At 45.7% G+C, this 24674-nt stretch overlaps 1 protein-coding gene across 6 annotated transcripts in view; it reads left to right on the forward strand.

Annotated features, from left to right (window-relative positions):
* The window catches only part of LOC110504964 (disks large homolog 3), a 181115-nt gene that overhangs the window by 36924 nt on the left and 119517 nt on the right, over nt 1–24674 (forward strand). For 2 of the 6 annotated variants that reach the window (XM_036969793.1, XM_036969794.1), the window contains exon 1: nt 10844–12164. The exons of 2 other annotated variants lie outside the window; for them this stretch is intronic. In XM_036969793.1, coding sequence (XP_036825688.1) covers nt 11787–12164 — 378 coding nt within the window. In that variant the 5' untranslated portion in view covers nt 10844–11786. Of the gene's footprint in view, nt 1–10843; nt 12165–24674 lie in introns of those variants that run through there. 2 more of the 6 variants (XM_036969789.1, XM_036969792.1) reach the window with 1 other exon arrangement.

The raw sequence follows: 24674 nt of genomic DNA on the forward strand, positions 1-24674 counted from the left end.
TAGGACAAGCGCGCGGCGACGGAGTTTGAGTGAGTGCTTGCTTTACCTGCCTCTCAATTCCCCAGACAGTCAACCCGACAACACGCCCCTCAGGGAGAATCCCCTCGGGGTCAGTGGAGGCTACTGAAGAACTGAAGAGACGAGATAAAGCATCAGGCTCGGTGTTCTTAGAGCCCGGACGATAAGAAATCACGAACTCGAAACGAGCGAAAAACAGCGCCCAGCGCGCCTGACGCGCATTAAGTCGTTTGGCAGAACGGATGTACTCAAGGTTCCTATGGTCAGTCCAAACGACAAAAGGAACGGTCGCCCCCTCCAACCACTGTCGCCATTCGCCTAGGGCTAAGCGGATGGCGAGCAGTTCGCGGTTTCCCACATCATAGTTACGTTCCGACTGCGACAGGCGATGAGAAAAATACGTGCAAGGGTGGACCTTGTCGTCAGAGAGGGAGCGCTGAGAAAGAATGGCTCCCACGCCCACCTCTGACGCGTCAACCTCGACAACGAACTGTCTAGTGACGTCAGGTGTAACAAGGATAGGTGCGGATGTAAAACGATTCTTGAGGAGATCAAAAGCTCCCTGGGCGGAAACGGACCACTTAAAGCACGTCTTGACAGAAGTAAGGGCTGTGAGAGGGGCTGCCACCTGACCGAAATTACGGATGAAACGACGATAGAAGTTCGCGAAGCCGAGAAAGCGCTGCAGCTCGACGCGTGACCTAGGGACGGGCCAATCAATGACAGCTTGGACCTTAGCGGGATCCATCTTAATGCCTTCAGCGGAAATAACAGAACCGAGAAATGTGACGGAGGAGGCATGAAAAGAGCACTTCTCAGCCTTCACAAAAAGACAATTCTCTAAAAGGCGCTGGAGGACACGTCGAACGTGCTGAACATGAATCTGGAGTGACGGTGAAAAAATCAGGATATCGTCAAGGTAAACGAAAACAAAGATGTTCAGCATGTCTCTCAGGACATCATTGACTAATGCCTGAAAGACAGCTGGAGCGTTAGCGAGGCCGAAAGGAAGAACCCGGTATTCAAAGTGCCCTAACGGAGTGTTAAACGCCGTCTTCCACTCGTCCCCCTCCCTGATGCGCACGAGATGGTAAGCGTTACAAAGGTCCAACTTAGTGAAAAACCTGGCTCCCTGCAGGATCTCGAAGGCTGAAGACATAAGAGGAAGCGGATAACGATTCTTCACTGTTATGTCATTCAGCCCTCGATAATCTATGCAGGGGCGCAGGGACCCGTCCTTCTTCTTAACAAAAAAAACCCCCGCTCCGGCGGGAGAGGAGGAGGGGACTATGGTACCGGCGGCAAGAGCTACAGACAAATAATCTTCGAGAGCCTTACGTTCGGGAGCCGACAGAGAGTATAGTCTACCCCGGGGGGGAGTGGTTCCCGGAAGGAGATCAATACTACAATCATACGACCGGTGTGGAGGAAGAGAGGTGGCCCTGGACCGACTGAACACCGTGCGCAGATCGTGATATTCCTCCGGCACCCCTGTCAAATCACCAGGCTCCTCCTGTGAAGAAGAGACAGAGGAAACAGGAGGGATAGCAGACATTAAACATTTCACATGACAAGAGACGTTCCAGGAGAGGATAGAATTGCTAGACCAATTAATGGAAGGATTATGACAAACTAGCCAGGGATGGCCCAAAACAACAGGTGTAAAAGGTGAACGAAAAATTAAAAAAGAAATGGTTTCGCTATGATTACCAGAAACAGTGAGGGTTAAAGGTAGCGTCTCACGCTGAATCCTGGGGAGAGGACTACCATCCAGGGCGAACAAGGCCGTGGACTCCCTTAACTGTCTGAGAGGAATGTCATGTTCCCGAGCCCAGGTCTCGTCCATAAAACAGCCCTCCGCCCCAGAGTCTATTAAGGCACTGCAGGAAGCTGACGAACCGGTCCAGCGTAGATGGACCGACAAGGTAGTGCAGGATCTTGAAGGAGAGACAGGAGTAGTAGCGCTCACCAGTAGCCCTCCGCTTACTGATGAGCTCTGGCTTTTACTGGACATGAAGTGACAAAATGACCAGCAGAACCGCAATAGAGACAGAGGCGGTTGGTGATTCTCCGTTCCCTCTCCTTAGTCGAGATGCGGATACCTCCCAGCTGCATAGGCTCAGCACCCGAGCCGGCAGAGGAAGATGGTAGTGATGCGGAGAGGGGGGCAACGGAGAACGCGAGCTCCTTTCCACGAGCTCGGTGACGAAGATCAACCCGTCGCTCAATGCGAATAGCGAGTTCAATCAAGGAATCCACGCTGGAAGGAACCTCCCGGGAGAGAATCTCATCCTTTACCTCTGCGCGGAGACCCTCCAGAAAACGAGCGAGCAAAGCCGGCTCGTTCCAGCCACTGGAGGCAGCAAGAGTGCGAAACTCAATAGAGTAGTCTGTTATGGATCGATTACCTTGACATAGGGAGGACAGGACACTGGAAGCCTCCTCCCCAAAAACAGATCGATCAAAAACCCGTATCATCTCCTCCTTAAAGTCCTGATACTGGTTAGTACACTCAGCCCTTGCCTCCCAGATTGCCGTGCCCCACTCACGAGCCCGTCCAATAAGGAGAGATATGACGTAGGCGACACGAGCAGTGCTCCTGGAGTAAGTGTTGGGCTGGAGAGAAAACACAATATCACACTGGGTGAGGAACGAGCGGCATTCAGTGGGCTCCCCAGAGTAACACGGCGGGTTATACGCTGACTCGGTGAGTGAGTTTAAAAAGAAGTGGATTGGAGATGTTGTACCCACTGTGACTAATTAAACCTACCCTAGCCAGAAACCGTTGATGGATGGCGGCATTCACGAAAAACTGAAAGCGTGATCCACCACATTTAACCATGGAAAGAGGTCTGGGAAATGACTGAATATAAACCGTGTAGTTATTCCCTCCGCAATGCAATCAAACAAGCGAAACGCCAGTACAGGGACAAGGTGGAGTCGCAATACAACAGCTCAGACACGAGACGTATGTGGCAGGGTCTACAGGAAATCACGGCTACAAAAAGAAAACCAGCCTCGTCACGGACACCGACGTCACGCTTCCAGACAAACTAAACACCTTCTTTGCCCGCTTTGAGGATAATACAGTACCACTGTCGTGGCCCGCTAACAAGGACTGCCCCCCCCCCCCTCCTCTCCTTCTCCGTGGCTGAAGTGAGTAAAACATTTAAACGTGTTAACCATCGCAAGGCTGCTGGCCCAGACGGCATCCCTAGCCATGTCCTCAGAGCATGCACAGACCAGCTGGCTAGTGTGTTTATGGACATATTCAATCGCTCCATATCCCAGTCTGTTGTCCCCACATGCTTCAAGATAGCTACCATTGTTCCTTTACCCAAGAAGGCAAAGATAACTGAACTAAATGACTACTGCCCCGTAGCACTCACTTCTGTCATCATGAAGTGCTTTGAGAGACTAGTCAAGGATCATATCACCTCCACCTTACCGGCCACCCTAGACCCACTTCAGTTTTCATACCGCCCCAACAGGTCCACAGACGACGCAATTGCCATCACACTGCACACTGCCATATCCCATCTGGACAAAAGCAATACCAATGTAAGAATGCTGTTCATTGACTACAGCTCAGCATTCAACGCCATAGTACCCTCCAAGCTCATCATCAAGCTGGAGGCCCTGGGTCTCAACCCCGCCCTGTGCAATTGGGTCCTGGACTTTCTGACGGGCTGCCCCAGGTTGGTGAAGGTAGGAAACAGGAAACAACATCTCCACATCGCTGACTCTCAACACTGGGGACCCACAAGGGTGTGTGCTCAACCCTCTCCTGTACTACGTGCCATGCACGCCTCCAACTCAATCATCAAGTTTGCAGACAACACAACATTAGTGGGCTTGATTACCAACAACGACAAGACAGCCTACAGGGAGGAAGTGAAGACACTCGGAGTGCGGTGTCAGGAAAACAACCTCTTACTCAACGTCAATAAAACAAAGGAGATGATCGTGGACTTCAGGAAACAGCAGAGGGAGCACCCCCCTATCCACATCGAAGGGACAGTAGTGGAGAAGGTGGAAAGTTTTAAAGTCCTCGGTGTACACATCACAGACAAACTGAAATGGTCCACCAACACAGACAGTGTGGTGTAAAAGGGGCAACAGCGCCTCTTCAAACCTCAAAAGACTGAAGAAATTTGGCTTGTCACCCAAACCCTGACAAACTTTTACAGATGGACAATCGAGAGCATCCTGTCGGGCTGTATCACAGCCTGGTACAGCAACTGCACCAGCCTCAACCCCAAGGCTCTCCAGAGGGTGGTGCAATCTGCACAATGCATCACCGGGTGCAAACTATCTGCTCTCCATGACACCTACAGCACCCGATGTCACAGGAAGGCCCAAAAGATCATCAAGGACAACAACCACCCGAACCACTGCCTGTTCTCACCGCTACCATCCAGAAGGTGAGGTCAGTAAAGGTGCATCAAAGCTGGGACCGAGAGACTGAAAAACAGCTTCTATCTCAAGGTCAGCAGACTGCTAAACTGCAATCACTAAGTGCTGCCTACATTGAGACCCAATCACTGGCCACTATAATAAATGGATCACTAGTTACTTTATACAATGCCACTCTAAATAATGCCACTTTAATAGTATTGACATATCTTACATTACTCATATCACATGTATATACTGTATTTTATTTGTTTACATATCTTACATTACTCATATCACAAGCATATACTGTATTTTATATCATCTATTGCACCTTGCCTATGCCGCTCCGCCATCGCTCATTCATATACTTACATTTAGATATTCTCATTCACCCCTTTAGATTTGTGTGTATTAGGTAGTTGTTGGGGATCGGTGGATTACTTGTTAGATATTACTGCATTGTCGGAACTAGAAGCACAAGCTTTTCGCTACACTCGCATTAACATCTGCTAACCATGTGTATGTGACAAATACATTTGGATTTGATTTGATATCGATATCGATATAATGAACATCTAATCAAAGTAAACCTGGAGTCACGTGATGACGTTTTGTGGTCCTCCTACTACGACTCGTCAAGAAAGCAAGTGGTTTATTAGACTACAGATGAAATAGGTATGATGAACTTTACAGGGTGGTGAAAGAGCACGGTGATGAGCTTGATGCTCCTTTCCAATAAATATCGAGGGTCTTATTCTGGTGAAATGATAATCGATGCTTGGCTTCCGTTTGACAAGTAAAAATAAGCTCTCTCTTTAGTCCATAATAATCTGATCGCGTAGACTATACGTACGCTGTGGCCAACAGCACGCTGTTGCTAGAGTGCACGTGCCCATACCAGAGTGGGCACACTCACTATATAACGCAACATTTGTTTGTGAGAAAAGCATCAGTAGAGTTTAAAATGCGATGGAAACCTGTTTATCTTTTTTCACCGCAAAATGTATTTTTATGTGCCCTACGTCATCACGCACGGCCTCAAGTCAATTTGATGGAAACACATCTCTGGTGGGAAAATGTGCATGTTGTTTTTATGCCGATTTTAGGATATTCACATTAAAATCTGTTGCCAATTGGACGGAAATCTAGTTTATGATATCCCTCTCAGCATGAAACATGACATACTGTAAACAATCTTTATAGATGTGTTCCATCTCAGTAGAAACGCTCCTCTGTGTAAGTGGTTTGTAGACATCCTACTTGACTCTTGTAAACTAAGGAGAATCCTGACCACTGGTTTGACAGTGCAGCTGTGGTAACAACACAGTGAACACATTTAGCTTTGAGAAATTACCCTCTGAGCAGAGGCATCTGTTCCTCAGCGTGTGAGTGGGACTGCACTGGGATATGGACCCACTCTTAGGATAGTATACTGCTATACACACTATTCCCAAGCTTCAAGGGCCAAGCATTCCCAAGCATTTGATCAGAATGACTGTATATAAAATGCATCCATGTCAGTCAGTAATAATAATCTTAAAGGCACATCCTTGCTACCGTATAAGCTGATATAATGCACACTATGCCGTGTTGGAGACCATTTCATAGAACCACTGGTCTGATTTGCCATTGGTAACCTCCTGTATCCCTGTTCCCCTCTTCCTTCCTCTATCTCTCTCTCTCTCTCTCTCTCTTGCTCTCTCTCTCTCTCTCGCTCTCTCATTCCATCTCCCTGTCCTGCTTACACAGAGAGTACCGGTCATTGATTGGTTCTAAGGAGAACTAGCAAAATGTTTTATATTTCATATTATATAATCTTTAAAGGAATAGGATTCTTTTCCCCAGAGGTACTACAAACGCCCACATGCACACGCACACACACACACACACACACACACACACACACACACACACACACACACACACACACACACACACACACACACACACACACACACACACACACATATACACACACACACACCATATCTGTGTTCATACAGTGCAGGCAATCTCTGTTTCTTTGCTGCTCTCCTCCATCTCTCCTGCCTGTACTGTATCCATCTATTTTCATTCCCTCTGTCATATTGTGCCTTTTATACTGCAAACGCCCTCACTGCATACCGCTGGACCGTAAATATGATGCAGGCGATGGGTAAGAGAGACATAGAGACAAGAGAGGCAGAGGGAGGATGGTTCCAACATGTGCTCGGTCATGTGTGCCGTGAAGGATATGCTTGCACCTCCTTCAAGCAGCGCCTTCAAGCAGCGCCTTCAAGCACCTTCAAGCAGCACCTTCAAGCACCTCCTTCAAGCACCTCCTTCAAGCAGCGCCTTCAAGCAGCGCCTTCAAGCAGCGCCTTCAAACACGTCCTTCAAGCAGTGCCTTCAAGCACCTCCTTCAAGCAGCGCCTTCAAGCACCTCCTTCAAGCAGCGCCTTCAAGCACCTCCTTCAAGCAGCGCCTTCAAGCAGCGCCTTCAAGCACCTCCTTCAAGCAGCGCCTTCAAGCACCTCCTTCAAGCAGCGCCTTCAAGCAGCGCCTTCAAACATGTCCTTCAAGCAGCGCCTTCAAACATGTCCTTCAAGCACCTCCTTCAAGCACCTCCTTCAAGCAGCGCCTTCAAGCAGCGCCTTCAAACATGTCCTTCAAGCAGCGCCTTCAAACATGTCCTTCAAGCACCTCCTTCAAGCACCTCCTTCAAGCAGCGCCTTCAAACACATCCTTCAAGCAGCGCCTTCAAGCAGCGCCTTCAAGCACCTCCTTCAAGCAGCGCCTTCAAGCACCTCCTTCAAGCAGCGCCTTCAAGCAGCGCCTTCAAACATGTCCTTCAAGCACCTCCTTCAAGCACCGCCTTCAAGCAGCGCCTTCAAACACATCCTTCAAGCAGCGCCTTCAAGCAGTGATTGGCTCTGACAAAAGTTGTGACTACGTCTTCGTAACCGAGATGGGCGTTCTCAGTGGCACCTCTCACTCCGTTAAAAATGTAAACGTTCCCCCTTCTTTCTGCTCCTCTTGCAGAATCTCCAGAAGTTATAGGAATAGAATATCATGATAATGAAGTGAGTTACTGTTGCATGTAATTAAGTGTGGCTGAGCCTGCTGTTTGTGCCTCCGGGCAGGGCTGCAGTAGCTGTGTACTGGCTGTAAGCACTCACTTAGACACACACACACGCATGCACACACACGCATACACTCGTCTACTCTTAAGATATGTTCCCAGACACACACCAAGGTGCATATACACATACATATATCCTTCATGTACACACTAAGACAGTGATTTCCAACCTTTTTTGGTTATTGTACCCCAAATCACATTTTGCTCTATCCGTAAGTACCCCCTCCAAAGTACCCCATCCAAAGTACCCCCTTACCAGTAGGCTTATGCCTCATGAGTCTTCTCAAGTACCACCTGTGGATAGGCCAAGTACCTCCAGGGTACCCCCAGTACCCCCTGTGGATAGGCCAAGTACCTCCAGTACCCCCTGTGGATAGGCCAAGTACCCCCAGTACCCCCTGTAGATAGGCCAAATACCTCCAGTACCCCCTGTGGATAGGCCAAGTACCTCCAGGGTACCCCCAGTACCCCCTGTGGATAGGTCAAGTACCTCCAGTACCCCCTGTGGATAGGCCAAGTACCTCCAGGATACCCCCAGTACCCCCTGTGGATAGGCCAAGTACCTCCAGTACCCCCTGTGGATAGGCCAAGTGCCTCCAGGGGTCCTAGTAGCACAGTTTGGGAACCAGTGCTCTAAGGTACTCTCTTCATAGATAGTTTCTCTCTTTCTCACAACTCAGACACTGTAAATATACTCTCTTCCCCCACACACCCAGGTCTATCTCACCACCACATTGAATGAATAATGTACATATACAGGTCTTTAATGCAGATACTGTAACACACACACACACACGCGCACACACACACACACACACACACACACACACACACACACACACACACACACACACACACACACACACACACACGCAGATGGATGGAGCCCTTATAAACACTTACACTTATAAGCTTGCATAAGTAGTACACTCTCAGTCATCACTGACTAAAAAACGTAACCACACACATAAATACATGTCCATCCATACTCTCTCTTCCTCGCCGTCTCTCTTCCACATTCTCAGTCCCTCTCTCCCTCTCTCTCTCTTCCTCCACCCACTCGAAAGCCCAAGCGTGTAATCTTGTTGGTTGCGTACACATGTGTTGATGTCATCATTGTGAACATGTGAGATATTTCCCCCATGGTTCTTTAGTGTACCATGGAGTCTTAGATGTACGCAACAGCATTGTTTTCTAATAGATATAGTAGTCTCTCCCTGTCAGTACAGGGCTCTGGTCATCATACTATGTTTGATCTCGGGGTGTTTAGTAATACGTGATTCAATATTGTTCCAGGCTTGCTGAAAATGGAATACATTGGTATAGGTAGAAGAGGGAGGGATCTATAATAGGGATTCAGAGGCACCCTTTATTACAAGGCAAAGCCCTATAATGGTAATAGATTTTTTGTATCATAACCCCTAGTATTTTTTTGATGATATACCATTTGTAACAGGATTGTCATGTGAATGACAGCACAACAACACCTGTGAGGCACAACAACACCTGTTTCATTGTTACATCGCGTCTAGATGTTCAGCGCCACAGCATGACATTAGCCCTGAGGGTGTCAATCAATGGCCCAAGACAACAAAGCTCCTATCATTGAACCAGAGATGACCGTAGAGGCCCAGGCACCGGTCCCAGGAACAGGGCTGTAAATTGGAGGCTGTCTGTTGAATTTTGGCTGCATTGGAACCAGGGAATACATGGATTTCGAATAGCAGAGGTTATGATCTGGCCTATCTTTTACCCCCAAAACACAGTTCACACATATGAAGGAGACACATGTGACTAGGTAATAGCCCTTTCGTGTGTGAGGGAGTGTCTTTCCTCCCTATGCAGTGAACAGTGTGGTTTACTAGTGAAAGGTTTGGACACCAACTCATTCAAGAGTTGTCCTTTATTTTTATTATTTATACATTATAGAATAATAGTGAAGACATCAAAAATATGAAATAATACATATGGAATCATGTAGTAACCAGATAATTGTAAAACAAATCAAAATATATTTTTGATTTTAGATTCTTCAAAGTAGCCACCCTTTGCTTTGATGACAGTGTTGCACACTCTTGGCATTCTCTCAACCAGCTTCACCTGGAATGTTTTTCCAACAGTCTTGAAGGAGTTCCCACATATGCTGAGCACTTGTTGGTTGCTTTTCCTTCACTCTGCGGTCCAACTCATCCCAAACCATCTCTATTGGGTTGAAGTCAGATGATTGTGGAGGCCAGGTCATCTGATGCAGCACTCCATCACTCTCCTTCTTGGTCAAATAGCCCGTACACAGCCTGGAGGTGTGTTGGGTCATTGTCCTGTTGAAAAATAAATGATAGTCCCACTAAGCGCTGAGTGTTCACCTACTCTGCGTCTCACAAAGACATGGTGGTTGGAACCAAAAATGTCATATTTGAACTCATCATACCAAAGGACAGATTTCCACCGGTCTAATGTCCTTTGCTCATGTTTCTTTGCCCAAGCAAGTCTCTTCGTCTTGTTGGTGTCCTTTAGTAGGGGTTTCTTTGCAGAAATTTGACCATGAAGCCCTGATTCACACAGTCTCCTCTGAACAGTTGATGTTGAGATGTGTCTGTTACTTGAACTCTGTGAAGCATTTATTTGGGCTGCAATCTGAGGTGCAGTTAACTCTAATGAACTTATCCTTTGCAGCACAGTTAACTCTGGATCTTCGTTTCCTGTGGCAGTCCTCATGAGAGCCAGTTTCATCATAGTGCTTGATGGTTTTTGAGACTGCACTTGAAGAAACTTTAAAAGTTCTTGAAATTTTACAGATTGACTGACCTTCATGTCTTAAAGTAATGTGGGATTGTCGTTTCTCTTTGCTTATTTGAGCTGTTCTTGCCATAATATGGACTTGGTCTTTTACCGAATAGGGCTATCTTCTGTATACCACACCTACCTTGTCACAACACAACTGATTGGCTCCAACGCATTAAGAAGGAAAGAAATTCCACAAATTAACAAGGCACAGTTAATTAAAGTGCATTCCTGGTGACTACCTCATGAAGCTGGTTGAGAGAATTCCAAGGTGTGCAAAGTTGTCATACAATGTAGAAAATAGTATAGGTATAGAAAAAACATTGAATGAATAGGTGTGTCCAAACTTTAGACTGGTACTGTAGGTGGCATGGCCCCTTTAAGAGCAGCCAGTGAAGCGCTCAGTCCTGTTGCTGCTGCTGATGATGATGGCAGTGCTGCCAGTTGATTGGCTGTGGCTGTCAGGGCTGAGGTGCTGGAGGGATGCTCAGTCTCCCCCTCTCCGCCTCTCGCTCTTTTCTCTCTCCCTCTCGCTCTCTTTCTCTCCATCTCGCTTGCTCGCCTCCCTCTGTATAATCCACATCTAGGGCAAGCTGATTGAGAGCCAGTCCAGTGCTCAGCTCCTCTCTGCAGGCTGAGAAAAGAGAGAGAGAAAGACATAGAAACGCTGCTTCTCAACGCAGGAGGAAAAACGGGAGGAAGAAAACGGGTTTGGAAAAAGGGAAGAGAAATACCGAGGAAGATTTCATCTGAGGATATCATTTATACCTGTACATATTGTTTATATATATATATTTGTACACACGCATATAGATATTTATATACATATTTCTCTGTATATATATCTGTGTATTTGTGCTTGTCTGTTTATACTAATATTTTTATATGTATTTGTGTGTGTGTGTGTAAATATATATAAACAAATTAATATATCTATGAATTTATATACATATCACTGTGAAACAAGAGCAGCAAGAGGAAAATGTACCATCGGGGCTGGTCTCTGATTGTGTGATCGTATACAATATTTTCAATATTCTTTTCTTTTATCTTCTACGTCAAGAGGAAGGAAGACTACGTACTCATTTTTTGTTTTCCTGTTGCTACTTCCACCTCCTCGCTCTTTTTTTTGTCATCTGAGGGGAATAAAGAGAGGAGAGTAACAGGATTTGGAGAAAAGGGGAAAATCTGTCGAATTGCTGTGATTAGTGTTATTTTCGTCGGTATTAGTGCTCTGCGAGCCGATCGCAGCGTGCTGCGTGTGATCTGAGGAGGCAGCAGAGAGAAAGTGCCACACCACGCCGCTCAGCGCCAGCCCAGCTCCAGCCCAGCTCCAGCCCAGCTCCAGCCCAGCGCCAGCCCAGCTCCAGCCCAGCTCCAGCCCAGCTCCAGCCCAGCGCCAGCCCAGCTCCAGCCCAGCTCCAGCCCAGCTCCAGCCCAGCTCCAGCCCAGCTCCAGCCCAGCCAGCATGCACAAACACCACCACTGCTGCAAGTGCCCAGAATGTTACGAGGTGACCCGCATGGCCGCCCTGCGCAGGATGGACGCCCCTCAGTACCAAGAATGGCAGGCCGAGCCCTATGGATACCCGGCCGGGTACGGGCCTGGAGGCGGGCAGACCTTACCCCAGCCTCCAGTCTCAGGGGGAGGAGGAGGAGGAGGCATGGGAGGAGGAGGGGGCACTCTGGGGAGAAGTAAGGGCAAGATGACGTCTGCTGGGGGTCCCGGAGGCCCAAACCCCAAGGGCCAATCCAAGGGCGGCACCAAGGTGAATGGCAACAATTCTGGTGGTCAAGCAGGTTGGTGGCCGGAGTGCACCTGTTCCAACCGGGAGTGGTACGACCAGGTAACTACCTCAACATCCTCAGCCGGCCTCATGGCCTTCTGTCCCACGCCTCTGGGAGCATAGGGATTAGGCAGGTGGCCAGTGGGTGAATGGGATTTGATACGAGGTTGCTGGGTTGGAACAGACACGAGTGTGTACATCTTTAGAGGTGCTCATCTGTCTTGGTGGAGCCTGTTGTGCTGTGGTGTGGTAGCCGGCGCTGATGCCTCATATTCACTCCTTCATCCCAGCCTTCTGCTCTAATACAGATTCTCTGTTCATCTGGTCATTCTCATTCATTCATTTAGGGAGTAGTGGGCTGTTTGCTATACATTGTTCAACTATACAGAACAGGCCAACTATTCTCCATTCACTTCATCATAAGAATGTAATGCCTTACATAAAGGTCAGATGGGATTGAAATTGCTTATTTGTTTTATTTCATCTAAGGCCTACGTTAACATTACTACAGCCACAGTGTAGAGGCGATAGGGAGATATGCGTTGAAAGCTAAATGATGCTGAAGCCAGCTCATTACACTGAAATGTAGACAGACATTTGTCTCTATCGGCCCGTTCCCCCCCCCCAAAAAAACATTTTGCCTGACACGAACACCCCATATGTGATGCATGTTTCTCACAGATTAACTAATGAAAGGGTTATCTCTCATCAGGCAGATTTTCAGTAGGAAGGGGGAGAGGAGATGGAGATGAGGGAGGGAGGAGAGAGGAGAGAAGGAAGAGCTCCATTAAGATGTCTTATGTCTGTATGCGGCTAGTTATTCCTTATTAAATGTTCATTTGTCCTGAGGTGGAGGGTTGGATAAAAGCGGACTGACGAAAGGGAAGAAGCATCCATCCTACTGGGTGAATGTGATACTTAACTAGGACCATCTAAACCGGCACGTTTCATATTCTCCATTTAACATTTCCTTCATTTTCCCGGGGCCTCTATCATCTCAGTCTAGACATATCGCTTTTGACTAAAGCTAGGAAGTCAGTGTGCGTTTGTTTGTGTATTTGAGCAAAGAGCATCGAATGGCAGGAGAGTGAGAGAGTGAGAAACATCATGGGGGTAAAATGGAGGCTGAAATCTCACTGGCAATGTTGGAGAAATTCTACTGAACACAGAGCACAGATGAACAGCAACCTGACAACACTAGCTAGCCTTCCTCTACAGCAGGGATGGGGGTCACAAAAACATCTGAATCCGATGATGAGGGGCCACAATTCGTTTTTTTAAGCTAGTTTGCTGCAATGTTACACATTTTGTCATGGAGCAGAGAGAATATTTAGCAATTTTATAACTACTTTCATGCACATTTTTTTGTTCCTGCAATTCTACTCATTTGGCCATGGGGTGGGGAGAAAAATGAGCAGTTTTACAGCTAATTTCTTGCAATTCTACACATTTTGCCATAGGGTGGAGAGACATGTTTGCAGTTTTTACTATGATATCTGAATGAGACTGATTAACAAAATCAAAGGGGGGGCCCCCGGGCTCAAATTCGACATTACTACAAGTTTAGATAGCTGTCCACTAGACTAATTCACCAATCTTTAAAAATCTAGCTGACATGGGCTAATTAAGTGACTGTCAGCGACTGACATAACGAGAGAAAAACTGCTGACCCGTAACTGAAATTGCACTTGGTGTATTCTACTATTCTATCTCGCAACAGTAAATTGAGATCCCGACTGAGTCCCCTCCCCTCTGATACATTTTTTAGGGGTGAAAGATGCCCATCCCTGCTCTACAACAACCGTGGAGGGAGAGGATTGAACTGTAGGAGAAACTGTGAAGTAGTCCAGGATTTGCTGCACCCTTGACATAATAGTACCGTGATGATCATCTACAGTATTCTAACCGGTCCTCATCCAATCAGATGAAGACAGATTTCACTTCTCACACGTTTAAAATCTCACAGCAGTTTTGATCACGTAAGCATTTTTCGTGGCTACTATTTATTTACCATCATCAGTACAAATGTCCTCCTGCCAACTGCTCGTTCCCAGCGTATATTGAATGTCCCGATTTCAAATTAATTGGAGCCAATATCTCATGTGAGATGTTTTCCGGTCGCTCGTTCATTTATGTGGCGGCTTGTTAATTCATGCAAAGGAGGGTGGGTTATTTACAGCATGCATCATGCATTAGCCACAACCTTTATAGCATACATTAGCCACAGCCTTTATAGCATGCATTAGCCACAACCTTTATAGCATGCATTAGCCACAACCTTTATAGCATGCATTAGCCACAGCCTTTACAGCATGCATTAGTCACAGCCTCTGATAGATGAAATCAGTGGAGGTAAAAATGATTGGTCCTGCTCCTCTTCTGTCATCCTGTCAGAGGATCTTTGGGATGGTTCATACTGCACATACTGTAGCTCAGGCAGTTACACATTATCACACATCTTTGTTAGGAGGTAGTCTGGGTGTACATAGAAACGTTTGAACGTGTGTCAAATACAGCATACGAATCCAAACAGTGATAATCTGCCATGTAACCGGCACAACAGAACTGGAAACACAGAGACAGAATAAGTGGTGATAGTAGAGGTGAAAAAAAAGAGAGAAATAAGCCAATAGAGGTGGCCCACCTGGAAATGGGGAGGGGTTATGTGTGTGTGTGTGTGTGTGTGTTTGTGTGTGTGAGAGAGAGAGAGAGAGAGGCAGGCCTCTTTGTCTCTAGTACAACATACAGTAGCACCGTCCTCCCTGCTTGTTGTGGCCGCCCACAACACAGAGCATAGCCTTGGATGGACACTGTAGCCTCTGTTCTCTTCGGGTCCCCCTCCCACACCACCTTTGCAAAACTTACAAGAGGCCAGAGACCAGGTCATGGACATGTGTAATGCTCATATTAGACACAGCCACTCAACCACTGATCTTTCTGATACATGCATTTCTTTGAAGATTTTTGGGAGACTGAAATAGTTATTAGTAGTCATCTGACATAATCTCTCAAAAGTAATACATGATTACAGTCGGGTAACCTATTTTCATATCATATATTTGTTCCAAAGGATTTCGATAGACACAAGTGTTCCCGAAAATGCCCAAGATCTTGTTTCAAACTAAACAAAGTGCAGTATATTACCTTCCATTTAACCGCACGTCTGTGTTCCATTCCCTCCCCACCATATCTCCTCTAAAGCAAGATAATGGTCTATTGTCGGGGGGGTTGGTTAGGTTAATTATGGATGGATGTTCATGAAGCCAGTTGGGATTAAAAGGAGCATTTCCTTTAAACAAGAGCAGTTGAATTTCCATCTGAGAGATGAGGAGACTGGCCTAATGGGGGGGGGCTTCACTCAGAACGCTCCGTCCCCCCCCTCAGGCTCCAATCTGTCTGTGTGTGCTCTCCAGCTCTGTGGCTATGATTAGCTTTAAATGTTAATTGGATTTTACTTTATTTATTACGAACAAGATATTAAATATTTTCCAAACTGCTCTCCAAATCCCCCATGCTCCGTTGTGGGTCTATTGTTTACCTGATGATTGGTGCTCTGTGGATGTACAGGATCATTGTAATGCATGGGTATTGGGTGGGCTTACCTCATTAACACTCCCATAGGTCGCCTCCTGTCGAGAGCCTTTAGGGTCGGATCAGAAATGTCCCTTTGCCTCGATAGTTCTGTGTTTGGATCGCTCTTCAATATCTCAATTTTAGACGATCCAACCACCAGCTGCGTCTAGTTGAATAGGAAAGGAACAGTAATTAACAGATGGACCAATGTTTGTGCTTTTGATTGTCTTTCTTTGATACTTATTAAATCCACATATCTTTGTGTTTGTATGATACCACATTTAATGCAGTATGTGTAGATAAAGCAATTTGATTTTGTGTGTTGTTGTGTTTGTACATCCATGTGAAGATTTGGTCCATTTATGATGTCATTTGCCAGGCCTATAACAGGGGGCCCAGCCCAGGGGCTATTACAGGGGGCCCAGCCCAGGGGCTATTACAGGGGGCCCAGCCCAGGGGCTATTACAGGGGGCCCAGCCCAGGGGCTATTACAGGAGAGGATTTCCAAAGGCTTTTTTTACCCAAATGTCTTAAGCTCAGACCCCTACCGTGACTTAGACAGCCTCCATCTGAACGCAGCAATATTCTCATCAGCTCAAGAGGGATTTATCTCTGAGCTGATCTCAAAATGGGGAGCAAGGAGGAGGTGATGTTGGCTCGATAGGCTACGGCTACACTAGACTGGGACTGGAGCATTGTAGCATCCTTTTTACAGGAACACGCAATAAGGACCAGCTGTATGGCCTTTCATTACATATATGCTGAGATCCGTACACCCTGGCCATTGTTACAGATGATTCCTTCGTGGTTGTCTTTTAAGTGTCTTTATCAAGGTGGAGGGGTCATTTGCATATATAGCATGCAACGTTACACGCCAGCTATTATTCCTCTCTCAGACGGGGAAGATATGTCCCATCTATATGACATATGTCAGCAGATATCCAGAGTACCATGTTGTCACTGGGGCCTCGGCAGTGGGCTGCTCTCTGGGCTGGTCTCCATGGAGGAGAGGAAAGGAGAGGAGAGGAGAGAGGGGATGATAGGAAAGGAGAGGGGAGAAACAAGATGGTATGGGATGGAAGGGAGATGATGGGAGGGAAGAGGAGAGGAAAGCAGACGGGAAGAGAGCAGAGGAGAGGAGAGGGGAGGAGAGAAAGAAGAGGATGGGGTAGGATGGAAGGGAGATGATGGGAGGGAAGAGGAGAGGAGAGGGGAGGAGTGAAAGAAGAGGATGGGGTAGGATGGAAGGGAAATTATGGGAGGGAAGAGGAGAGCAGCGGAGAAGAGAGCAGAGCAGAGGAGATGGGAGGAGAGAAAGAAGAGGATGGGGTAGGATGGGAGGGAAGAGGATAGCAGAGGAGAAGAGGGGGTTGGTTAGTTGGTTTTCGCTATTTGTCTGGCCTGAGATGTCACCCCTGGGACATGTAAAGTCAGTAATAATGCATAGCTTTCTAACAGTACATCTGGAAGGTTACTGAGAGCCGTAAGAATCAGGAGCAGCTAGGTTCCTGGTGGTGAAGCCTATCTGTCAGTGAGTGGAGTGGATTGGTGAGATGCTGCCTCTCCTTTTGACAGAGACAGGGGTGGCAGACAGAGAGTGTTGATCACAGGCCACCCCAGACAGAGATGGGGTTGGGGTAGATCCCAGAGGGCCCCACCCCCCCACCCCCCATCCTCCATCCTCCCTGACCGTTATCTCTGGTGACTCTAAAAGGCCAGACAGCTTGGCATCCGGAGAATGATGTCATTTGAAATGTTGTGCGTGTCTGTACAAAAGGGGGGTATGAACAAGGAAGAAACAGGGATGGATGGAGGTCTACACACTTGTTTCAAAACAGAGCTCTGTGTGCCTGTTTCTGACTAATCACTGGAGCTGAGTGCTGGATGGATGCTCAGGGGTTACAGAACTGGATGTTCAAAGTCTGCTTGATATCAGACAGTGTGGGATGTTCTGTGCTTGGTTTGATAGTTATTGGAATACATGTACTGTAGGCCTACACACTTTTGTGTTACTCGTAGCTTTTACGAAATGCAATTGCTACATAGTGCTACGTTATAGATGAGACTCATGGGATCTCAGCCGTGAACATTTTGACATGATACAACATAGAACAGTAGGTCTGTCGGTTTCTCTTTGTGCACATAAAGCTGGATTTGGGTAAACAAATTGGTATTGTATAACCTCCATGCCAAGATGGCCAGCAGTGACCCTGCCCTGTGAGATGGGGAAGAGGAGAGGAGGGGATGGGAGAGGAGACGTCCAGCTAGCTGATGTGGTCCAGTGTAACACAGTTACGCCATAATCGTATTAGCTCTGACAATCTGCTAGTCTGGTTAACAGCCACGAGACTTTCTACCCTGTAAGTAATTGCTATGTTGTCTGACTTGCCTGTCAGCGGCTGGCTGCAAACTGATGCTCACTTGCAGTATCAATTGTCATTTTACAAGGACTTATTGCCTGTGGACACTGCCTGTCCAATACTGTATTTATCCATCAATATGTCTCCCCTCTTTGTCTCTTACGAACTCTCCCACACACACATATCCCTTCATGAAACACACCTTTGCCTAAAACCAAATGTACCAACAAGACACATAAAGGAGAGCAGCACGGTGAATCACTACAGATGCACTATGAAACAGAGGGCAGAAGGTGTACTGCAATATTAATGTGCACTTTTACAAAAGTCTAACTTTTTCAACTTTTTGTTTTCAGCTTAATCTCTGAACGGCGGGCAGGTGTGTTGGTCTAACTATGACACTGGACTGGAGCAGTCTAACCTCACCTCCCATACCTCCTGTAAAACCTGCTGCTTTTTCACATCATTCACAGAGAGGTGGACCTGCTTTGTTTCAACGTTAGGCTTACTGTAAATATACATATTGTACTCATCATATAGTACAAATATGCTTCTCAGATGCAACCAAACCATCATGAAAACATAGCGATCTTGTGGAGTCCTTTATAAAAACATATATAGCAGAATTTGAGTAACGTGTTTATTGGGCTGTTTGTACAGTATGTGTACACAGCTGTGTCTGCTTTCTATGCTGTTTGTCAGAGCCCCGGCCTGGGCCCAACCCTCTGCCTCTCCCAGCCAGCCAGCCAATCAGCCAGGGACGATAGGAGCGAGGGGAAGGGCTGTTTGTTTGCTTGTCTGCTTTGTTTTATTTCGCTGTTTTTGCTGATCACAGTAGCGACTGGCCTAGAAAACGGGACCGTACTTCCTGATTCAGCAATGGAACCATCGTTCCCTTGTTCTGACAGGAAGACAAAAGAGAAGGAATAGGCCTTTTATTGGGTGATGATGGGGGACATGGTCACGCCCCCTACTGCTGTAACTAATGATGAATACTAAAGGATATGTACAGAAAACAGTGCTCTAGGATTTATGTAGGGTGCTTCTACAGTCTTATCCTATTGCTCTTGGCTGTGTATGCTTCAGATCGCAGCACTAACATCCTGGCCAGAGCGTACTAGAACACCCCCACGCTGCCACAGAATCTACATGCATCACAATCGATAACGCTGAAGAGTGGGCCTATCCCCAAGCCTTCTGACTCCAATTCTTTTTTTGTGGGTGTCCGTGGGTGCTTTCAACAGCCCCCGCGCTATTGTTCCATGGCTCGCAATTTTAGAAACGCAGCTCTGGCTCCAGTGGATCCATGTACTGTGTTGTAGCGGCGTGGACCCGGGCCTGCACGTCTAGAATGTTGTAGCAGTATGCTGTCGCTTGGTTCATCTGAGCATTGACGGGATGCTGTTATTCATGCAGTATCGTGAGGCATTTAGCTGCTGAATGAAAACTAGATACTAAAGCCGAAGAGCTGAAATACACAGATTTAGACGTCTTCCATTTTCTGGAGAGTTGTGTCTTGTGAGGATGACATTTGGCGATGGAGACAATGCGTCTCTTCCCATGTGCAGCGTAGTCACACTGAGTGCCATCCCCATAATGCATTATCCAAGCAGCCCTTCAGCCATTTGGTCTGCTGGCCTCTCCATTTTTTTCCTTCCGTTTTTCTTTATTTCTGTCATCCTCCTCTGCCGTCTGTCTTTCTTATACATCGTCAGAATCAAAAGTTCCATTTCAGGGTGTCGACTAGCTACATAGTGAGGGTATGTTGCAGCAGGCTGCTTCAGCTCTGTGCGTCTGTATAATTAGCACAGCTTTTCTCTGCCGTTTTAAGAGGATGTGCTCAAGCTGCCGTTTCATTAAAATACAGCCGCTATGCCTTTAAAACAATCACGTCTTTAATCTTTGAATACAGCTTTTTCTCCTTTCGAAATGAGGCCTTGACCAAATGTAATACATTAAAGGAAATGTTGAAGGTTGAGCCGTGGTTGAAATACATGGATTACTTTTGACAAACCTATCAATGAAACTGTGGAAAGATCTTTCTGAACCTGCTGTTCATTGTACATCTGTTTAACATAGCGCAATTGGTCTGGAATTATTCATGTTTTCAATGCCATTCCTGTAGTCTGTCTTATTCGTTTACATTGCTCTTTCCATTGGTCTTAGTCCATGTGTCTCTGCAAAATCAGTCGGCTCCTAAAGGGATGGACACAGTACAAGCACCATATAGCCACATATATATGCATATGTTTGTCTGCCACTGCATTCTCCCTCCATCCCTCTCTCCCTTCTCCTCCCCAGTAAAAAGACAGGATGAGTGAGAGGGTGACTCATGTTATCCAAACATTTGTCTATGCTAGAGCACAGACCACATAATATCCTTTAACAGGCCCTTGGTTCATTATCAGTCATTATTGCCTAGTGGATATATACTGTGTCTACCCATTGACCTTAATGTGCTCAAGACAGTGTCTCTCTCTCTCCCCTCCTCTCTCTCTCTCTCTCTGGGAAATGGAGACAGATATCCCAGCCTAGAGACAGAGAGGGCGAGAGAGATAAAGACAGAAAGAGAGAGCACAACCCTACCCGTTCCTGGTTACAAACAATACAAACAATCCCGTCTTAATATCCTACTTCTCATAGCACTGTAGATGGGGTACACCGGCCTTGACATAGCTTATTCTGGATTTATTACATCTCTCCCTCTGTTCATCTAGGGTGTCTGTGAATATGCCATATTTGAGTGGAGGTTGGATGTCTGTCTGTGTCTTGTCTACACTGTATGATTGCATTGTTGTCCCTCAGGTAGGCAGCTCTCTCCCTCATATTTCCTTTCCTCCCCTGGATTTCCATTAGTTCTGTAGTATGGGTGTATTTGACTGTGTTCATTAAGACCACTAAGACACTGGCCTGCCCAATGTCTCAGGACTACAGAGCTGTACTATGCCTACGTAATATTTCCCTGTACTGTGGGCCTAAGTGTCATCTCTGCATCTCTCCGTCCCCTGACTGTACTGTAGTACTGTATTTCAGATTTAACACAAGCAGAGTCTGTCCAGATTACGTGCTGGATTACCATGGTATGTTATCAAAGTTTCTAAGTAGTACATGGTCAGCAGGCAGCAGCCCAACGTTGGAGCTCAGCGGGCCATACACAGCAAAACAATAAGAACTTCATTTGGCACTGATGTAATTGTCTTTATGCATCAGTGTAGCACCTCTGCTGCTCACTGCTATTGTAATGTTCTTCATGACTGGCGGCCGAGGCAAGGCACTCGTGGGTAATTGGGTGTGTGGTTGATTTCTAAGTATTGGAAGTATAGAGCGTTGGCACCATGACTCAGTGTAACATTATCATGCCATCTTTATACTAACAGAACAGCATCCATTTTGTAGCCATTACTTCAATGTTGTGATGTTTATTGTTCAATATTAAAAAAATGTGGTCGACTGCCAATCCTCAACGTCAACCATGGATATATACTCCCCTACGTGTTTATTTGGACAGTGAAGTTGAAACTTTTAATTTGGCTCTATATTTTCGATTTGAGATAAAATGTTTGATATGAGGGGACAGTGCAGAATATCACCTTTTATGTGAGGGTATTTTCATACATATCTGTTCTACCGTTTAGAAAGGAAACCACTTTCTGTACTGTATTTAGTCCCCACAATTGAAGGTGTCATAAGTATTTGAATAAATTCACTTATAGTGTATTACATTTAGTCAAAGTATTTGGTCCCATATTCCTAGCACGCAATGACTACATAAACTTGTGACTCTATAAACTTGTTGGATGCATTTGTTTTGGTCGTGTTTCGGGTTATGTTGTGCCCAATAGAAATGAATGATAAATATTGTTTACCATGATTATGGATAATCCTGAATGAATTGTGAATAGTGATGAGTGAGAAAGTTACAGATGCACAAAGATCACGCCCCCAAAACATGCTAACCTCTCACCATGACAATAACAGAGGGGGTTAGCATTTCTGGGGGGTATGATATTTATGCCTCTGTAACTTTCTCACTCATCATTATTCACTATTTATTCAGCATTCACATTCATGTAGAAGTGTTCAGAAACATATTCAATTTTTATTTACAATAAAAGCGACTGCAAAATGACAATACATTATTTAACATTCATTTCTATTGGGCACAACATAACCCGAAACACAACCAAAACAAACTGCGAAATTCAATTTACTAAACTTTTGACTCAATTGAGTACACCATAAGTGAAGTTCTGTACTGTCGCCTCATATCAAACATTTGATCTCAAATTCAAAATTCTAGAATATAGAGCCAAATTAAAAGTTTCAACTTCACTGTCCAAATAAACACACAGGGAGTATACAGTGGGGCAAAAAAGTATTTAGTCAGCCACCAATTGTGCAAGTTCTCCCACTTAAAAAGATGAGAGAGGCCTGTAATTTTCATCATAGGTACACTTCAACTATGACAGACAAAATGAGGTAAAAAAATCCAGAAAATCAATTTTAAATTTAAATTTTAATGAATTTATTTGCAAATTATGGTGGAAAATAAGTATTTGGTCACCTACAAACAAGCAATATTTCTGGCTAAGTGGGAGAACTTGCACAATTGGTGGCTGACTAAATACTTTTTTGCCCCACTGTATATCCATGGTTGACGTTGAGGATTGGCAGTCGACCACATTTTTTAAATATTGAACAATAAACATCACAACATTGAAGTAATGGCTACAAAATGGATGCTGTTCTGTTAGTATAAAGATGGCATGATAATGTTACACTGAGTCATGGTGCCAACGCTCTATACTTCCAATACTTAGAAATCAACCACACACCCAATTACCCACGAGTGCCTTGCCTCGGCCGCCAGTCATGAAGAACATCACAATAGCAGTGAGCAGCAGAGGTGCTACACTGATGCATAAAGACAATTACATCAGTGCCAAATGAAGTTCTTATTGTTTTGCTGTGTATGGCCCGCTGAGCTCCAACGTTGGGCTGCTGCCTGCTGACCATGTACTACTTAGAAACTTTGATAACATACCATGGTAATCCAGCACGTAATCTGGACAGACTCTGCTTGTGTTAAATCTGAAATACAGTACTACAGTACAGTCAGGGGACGGAGAGATGCAGAGATGACACTTAGGCCCACAGTACAGGGAAATATTACGTAGGCATAGTACAGCTCTGTAGTCCTGAGACATTGGGCAGGCCAGTGTCTTAATGGTCTTAATGAACACAGTAAAATACACCCATACTACAGAACTAATGGAAATCCAGGGGAGGAAAGGAAATATGAGGGAGAGAGCTGCCTACCTGAGGGACAACAATGCAATCATACAGTGTAGACAAGACACAGACAGACATCCAACCTCCACTCAAATATGGCATATTCACAGACACCCTAGATGAACAGAGGGAGAGATGTAATAAATCCAGAATAAGCTATGTCAAGGCCGGTGTACCCCATCTACAGTGCTATGAGAAGTAGGATATTAAGACGGGATTGTTTGTATTGTTTGTAACCAGGAACGGGTAGGGTTGTGCTCTCTCTCTCTTTCTGTCTTTATCTCTCTCGCCCTCTCTGTCTCTAGGCTGGGATATCTGTCTCCATTTCCCAGAGAGAGAGAGAGAGAGGAGGGGAGAGAGAGAGACACTGTCTTGAGCACATTAAGGTCAATGGGTAGACACAGTATATATCCACTAGGCAATAATGACTGATAATGAACCAAGGGCCTGTTAAAGGATATTATGTGGTCTGTGCTCTAGCATAGACAAATGTTTGGATAACATGAGTCACCCTCTCACTCATCCTGTCTTTTTACTGGGGAGGAGAAGGGAGAGAGGGATGGAGGGAGAATGCAGTGGCAGACAAACATATGCATATATATGTGGCTATATGGTGCTTGTACTGTGTCCATCCCTTTAGGAGCCGACTGATTTTGCAGAGACACATGGACTAAGACCAATGGAAAGAGCAATGTAAACGAATAAGACAGACTACAGGAATGGCATTGAAAACATGAATAATTCCAGACCAATTGCGCTATGTTAAACAGATGTACAATGAACAGCAGGTTCAGAAAGATCTTTCCACAGTTTCATTGATAGGTTTGTCAAAAGTAATCCACGTATTTCAACCACGGATCAGCCTTCAACATTTCCTTTAATGTATTACATTTGGTCAAGGCCTCATTTCGAAAGGAGAAAAAGCTGTATTCAAAGATTAAAGACGTGATTGTTTTAAAGGCATAGCGGCTGTATTTTAATGAAACGGCAGCTTGAGCACATCCTCTTAAAACGGCAGAGAAAAGCTGTGCTAATTATACAGACGCACAGAGCTGAAGCAGCCTGCTGCAACATACCCTCACTATGTAGCTAGTCGACACCCTGAAATGGAACTTTTGATTCTGACGATGTATAAGAAAGACAGACGGCAGAGGAGGATGACAGAAATAAAGAAAAACGGAAGGAACAAAAATGGAGAGGCCAGCAGACCAAATGGCTGAAGGGCTGCTTGGATAATGCATTATGGGGATGGCACTCAGTGTGACTACGCTGCACATGGGAAGAGACGCATTAACAGCATGAAAATACCCTCAAATAAAAGGTGACGTTATGTACTGGCACCTCA

The sequence above is a fragment of the Oncorhynchus mykiss genome, chromosome 31, assembly GCF_013265735.2.
Source record: "Oncorhynchus mykiss isolate Arlee chromosome 31, USDA_OmykA_1.1, whole genome shotgun sequence".
Taxonomy (NCBI): Eukaryota; Metazoa; Chordata; class Actinopteri; order Salmoniformes; family Salmonidae; genus Oncorhynchus; species Oncorhynchus mykiss.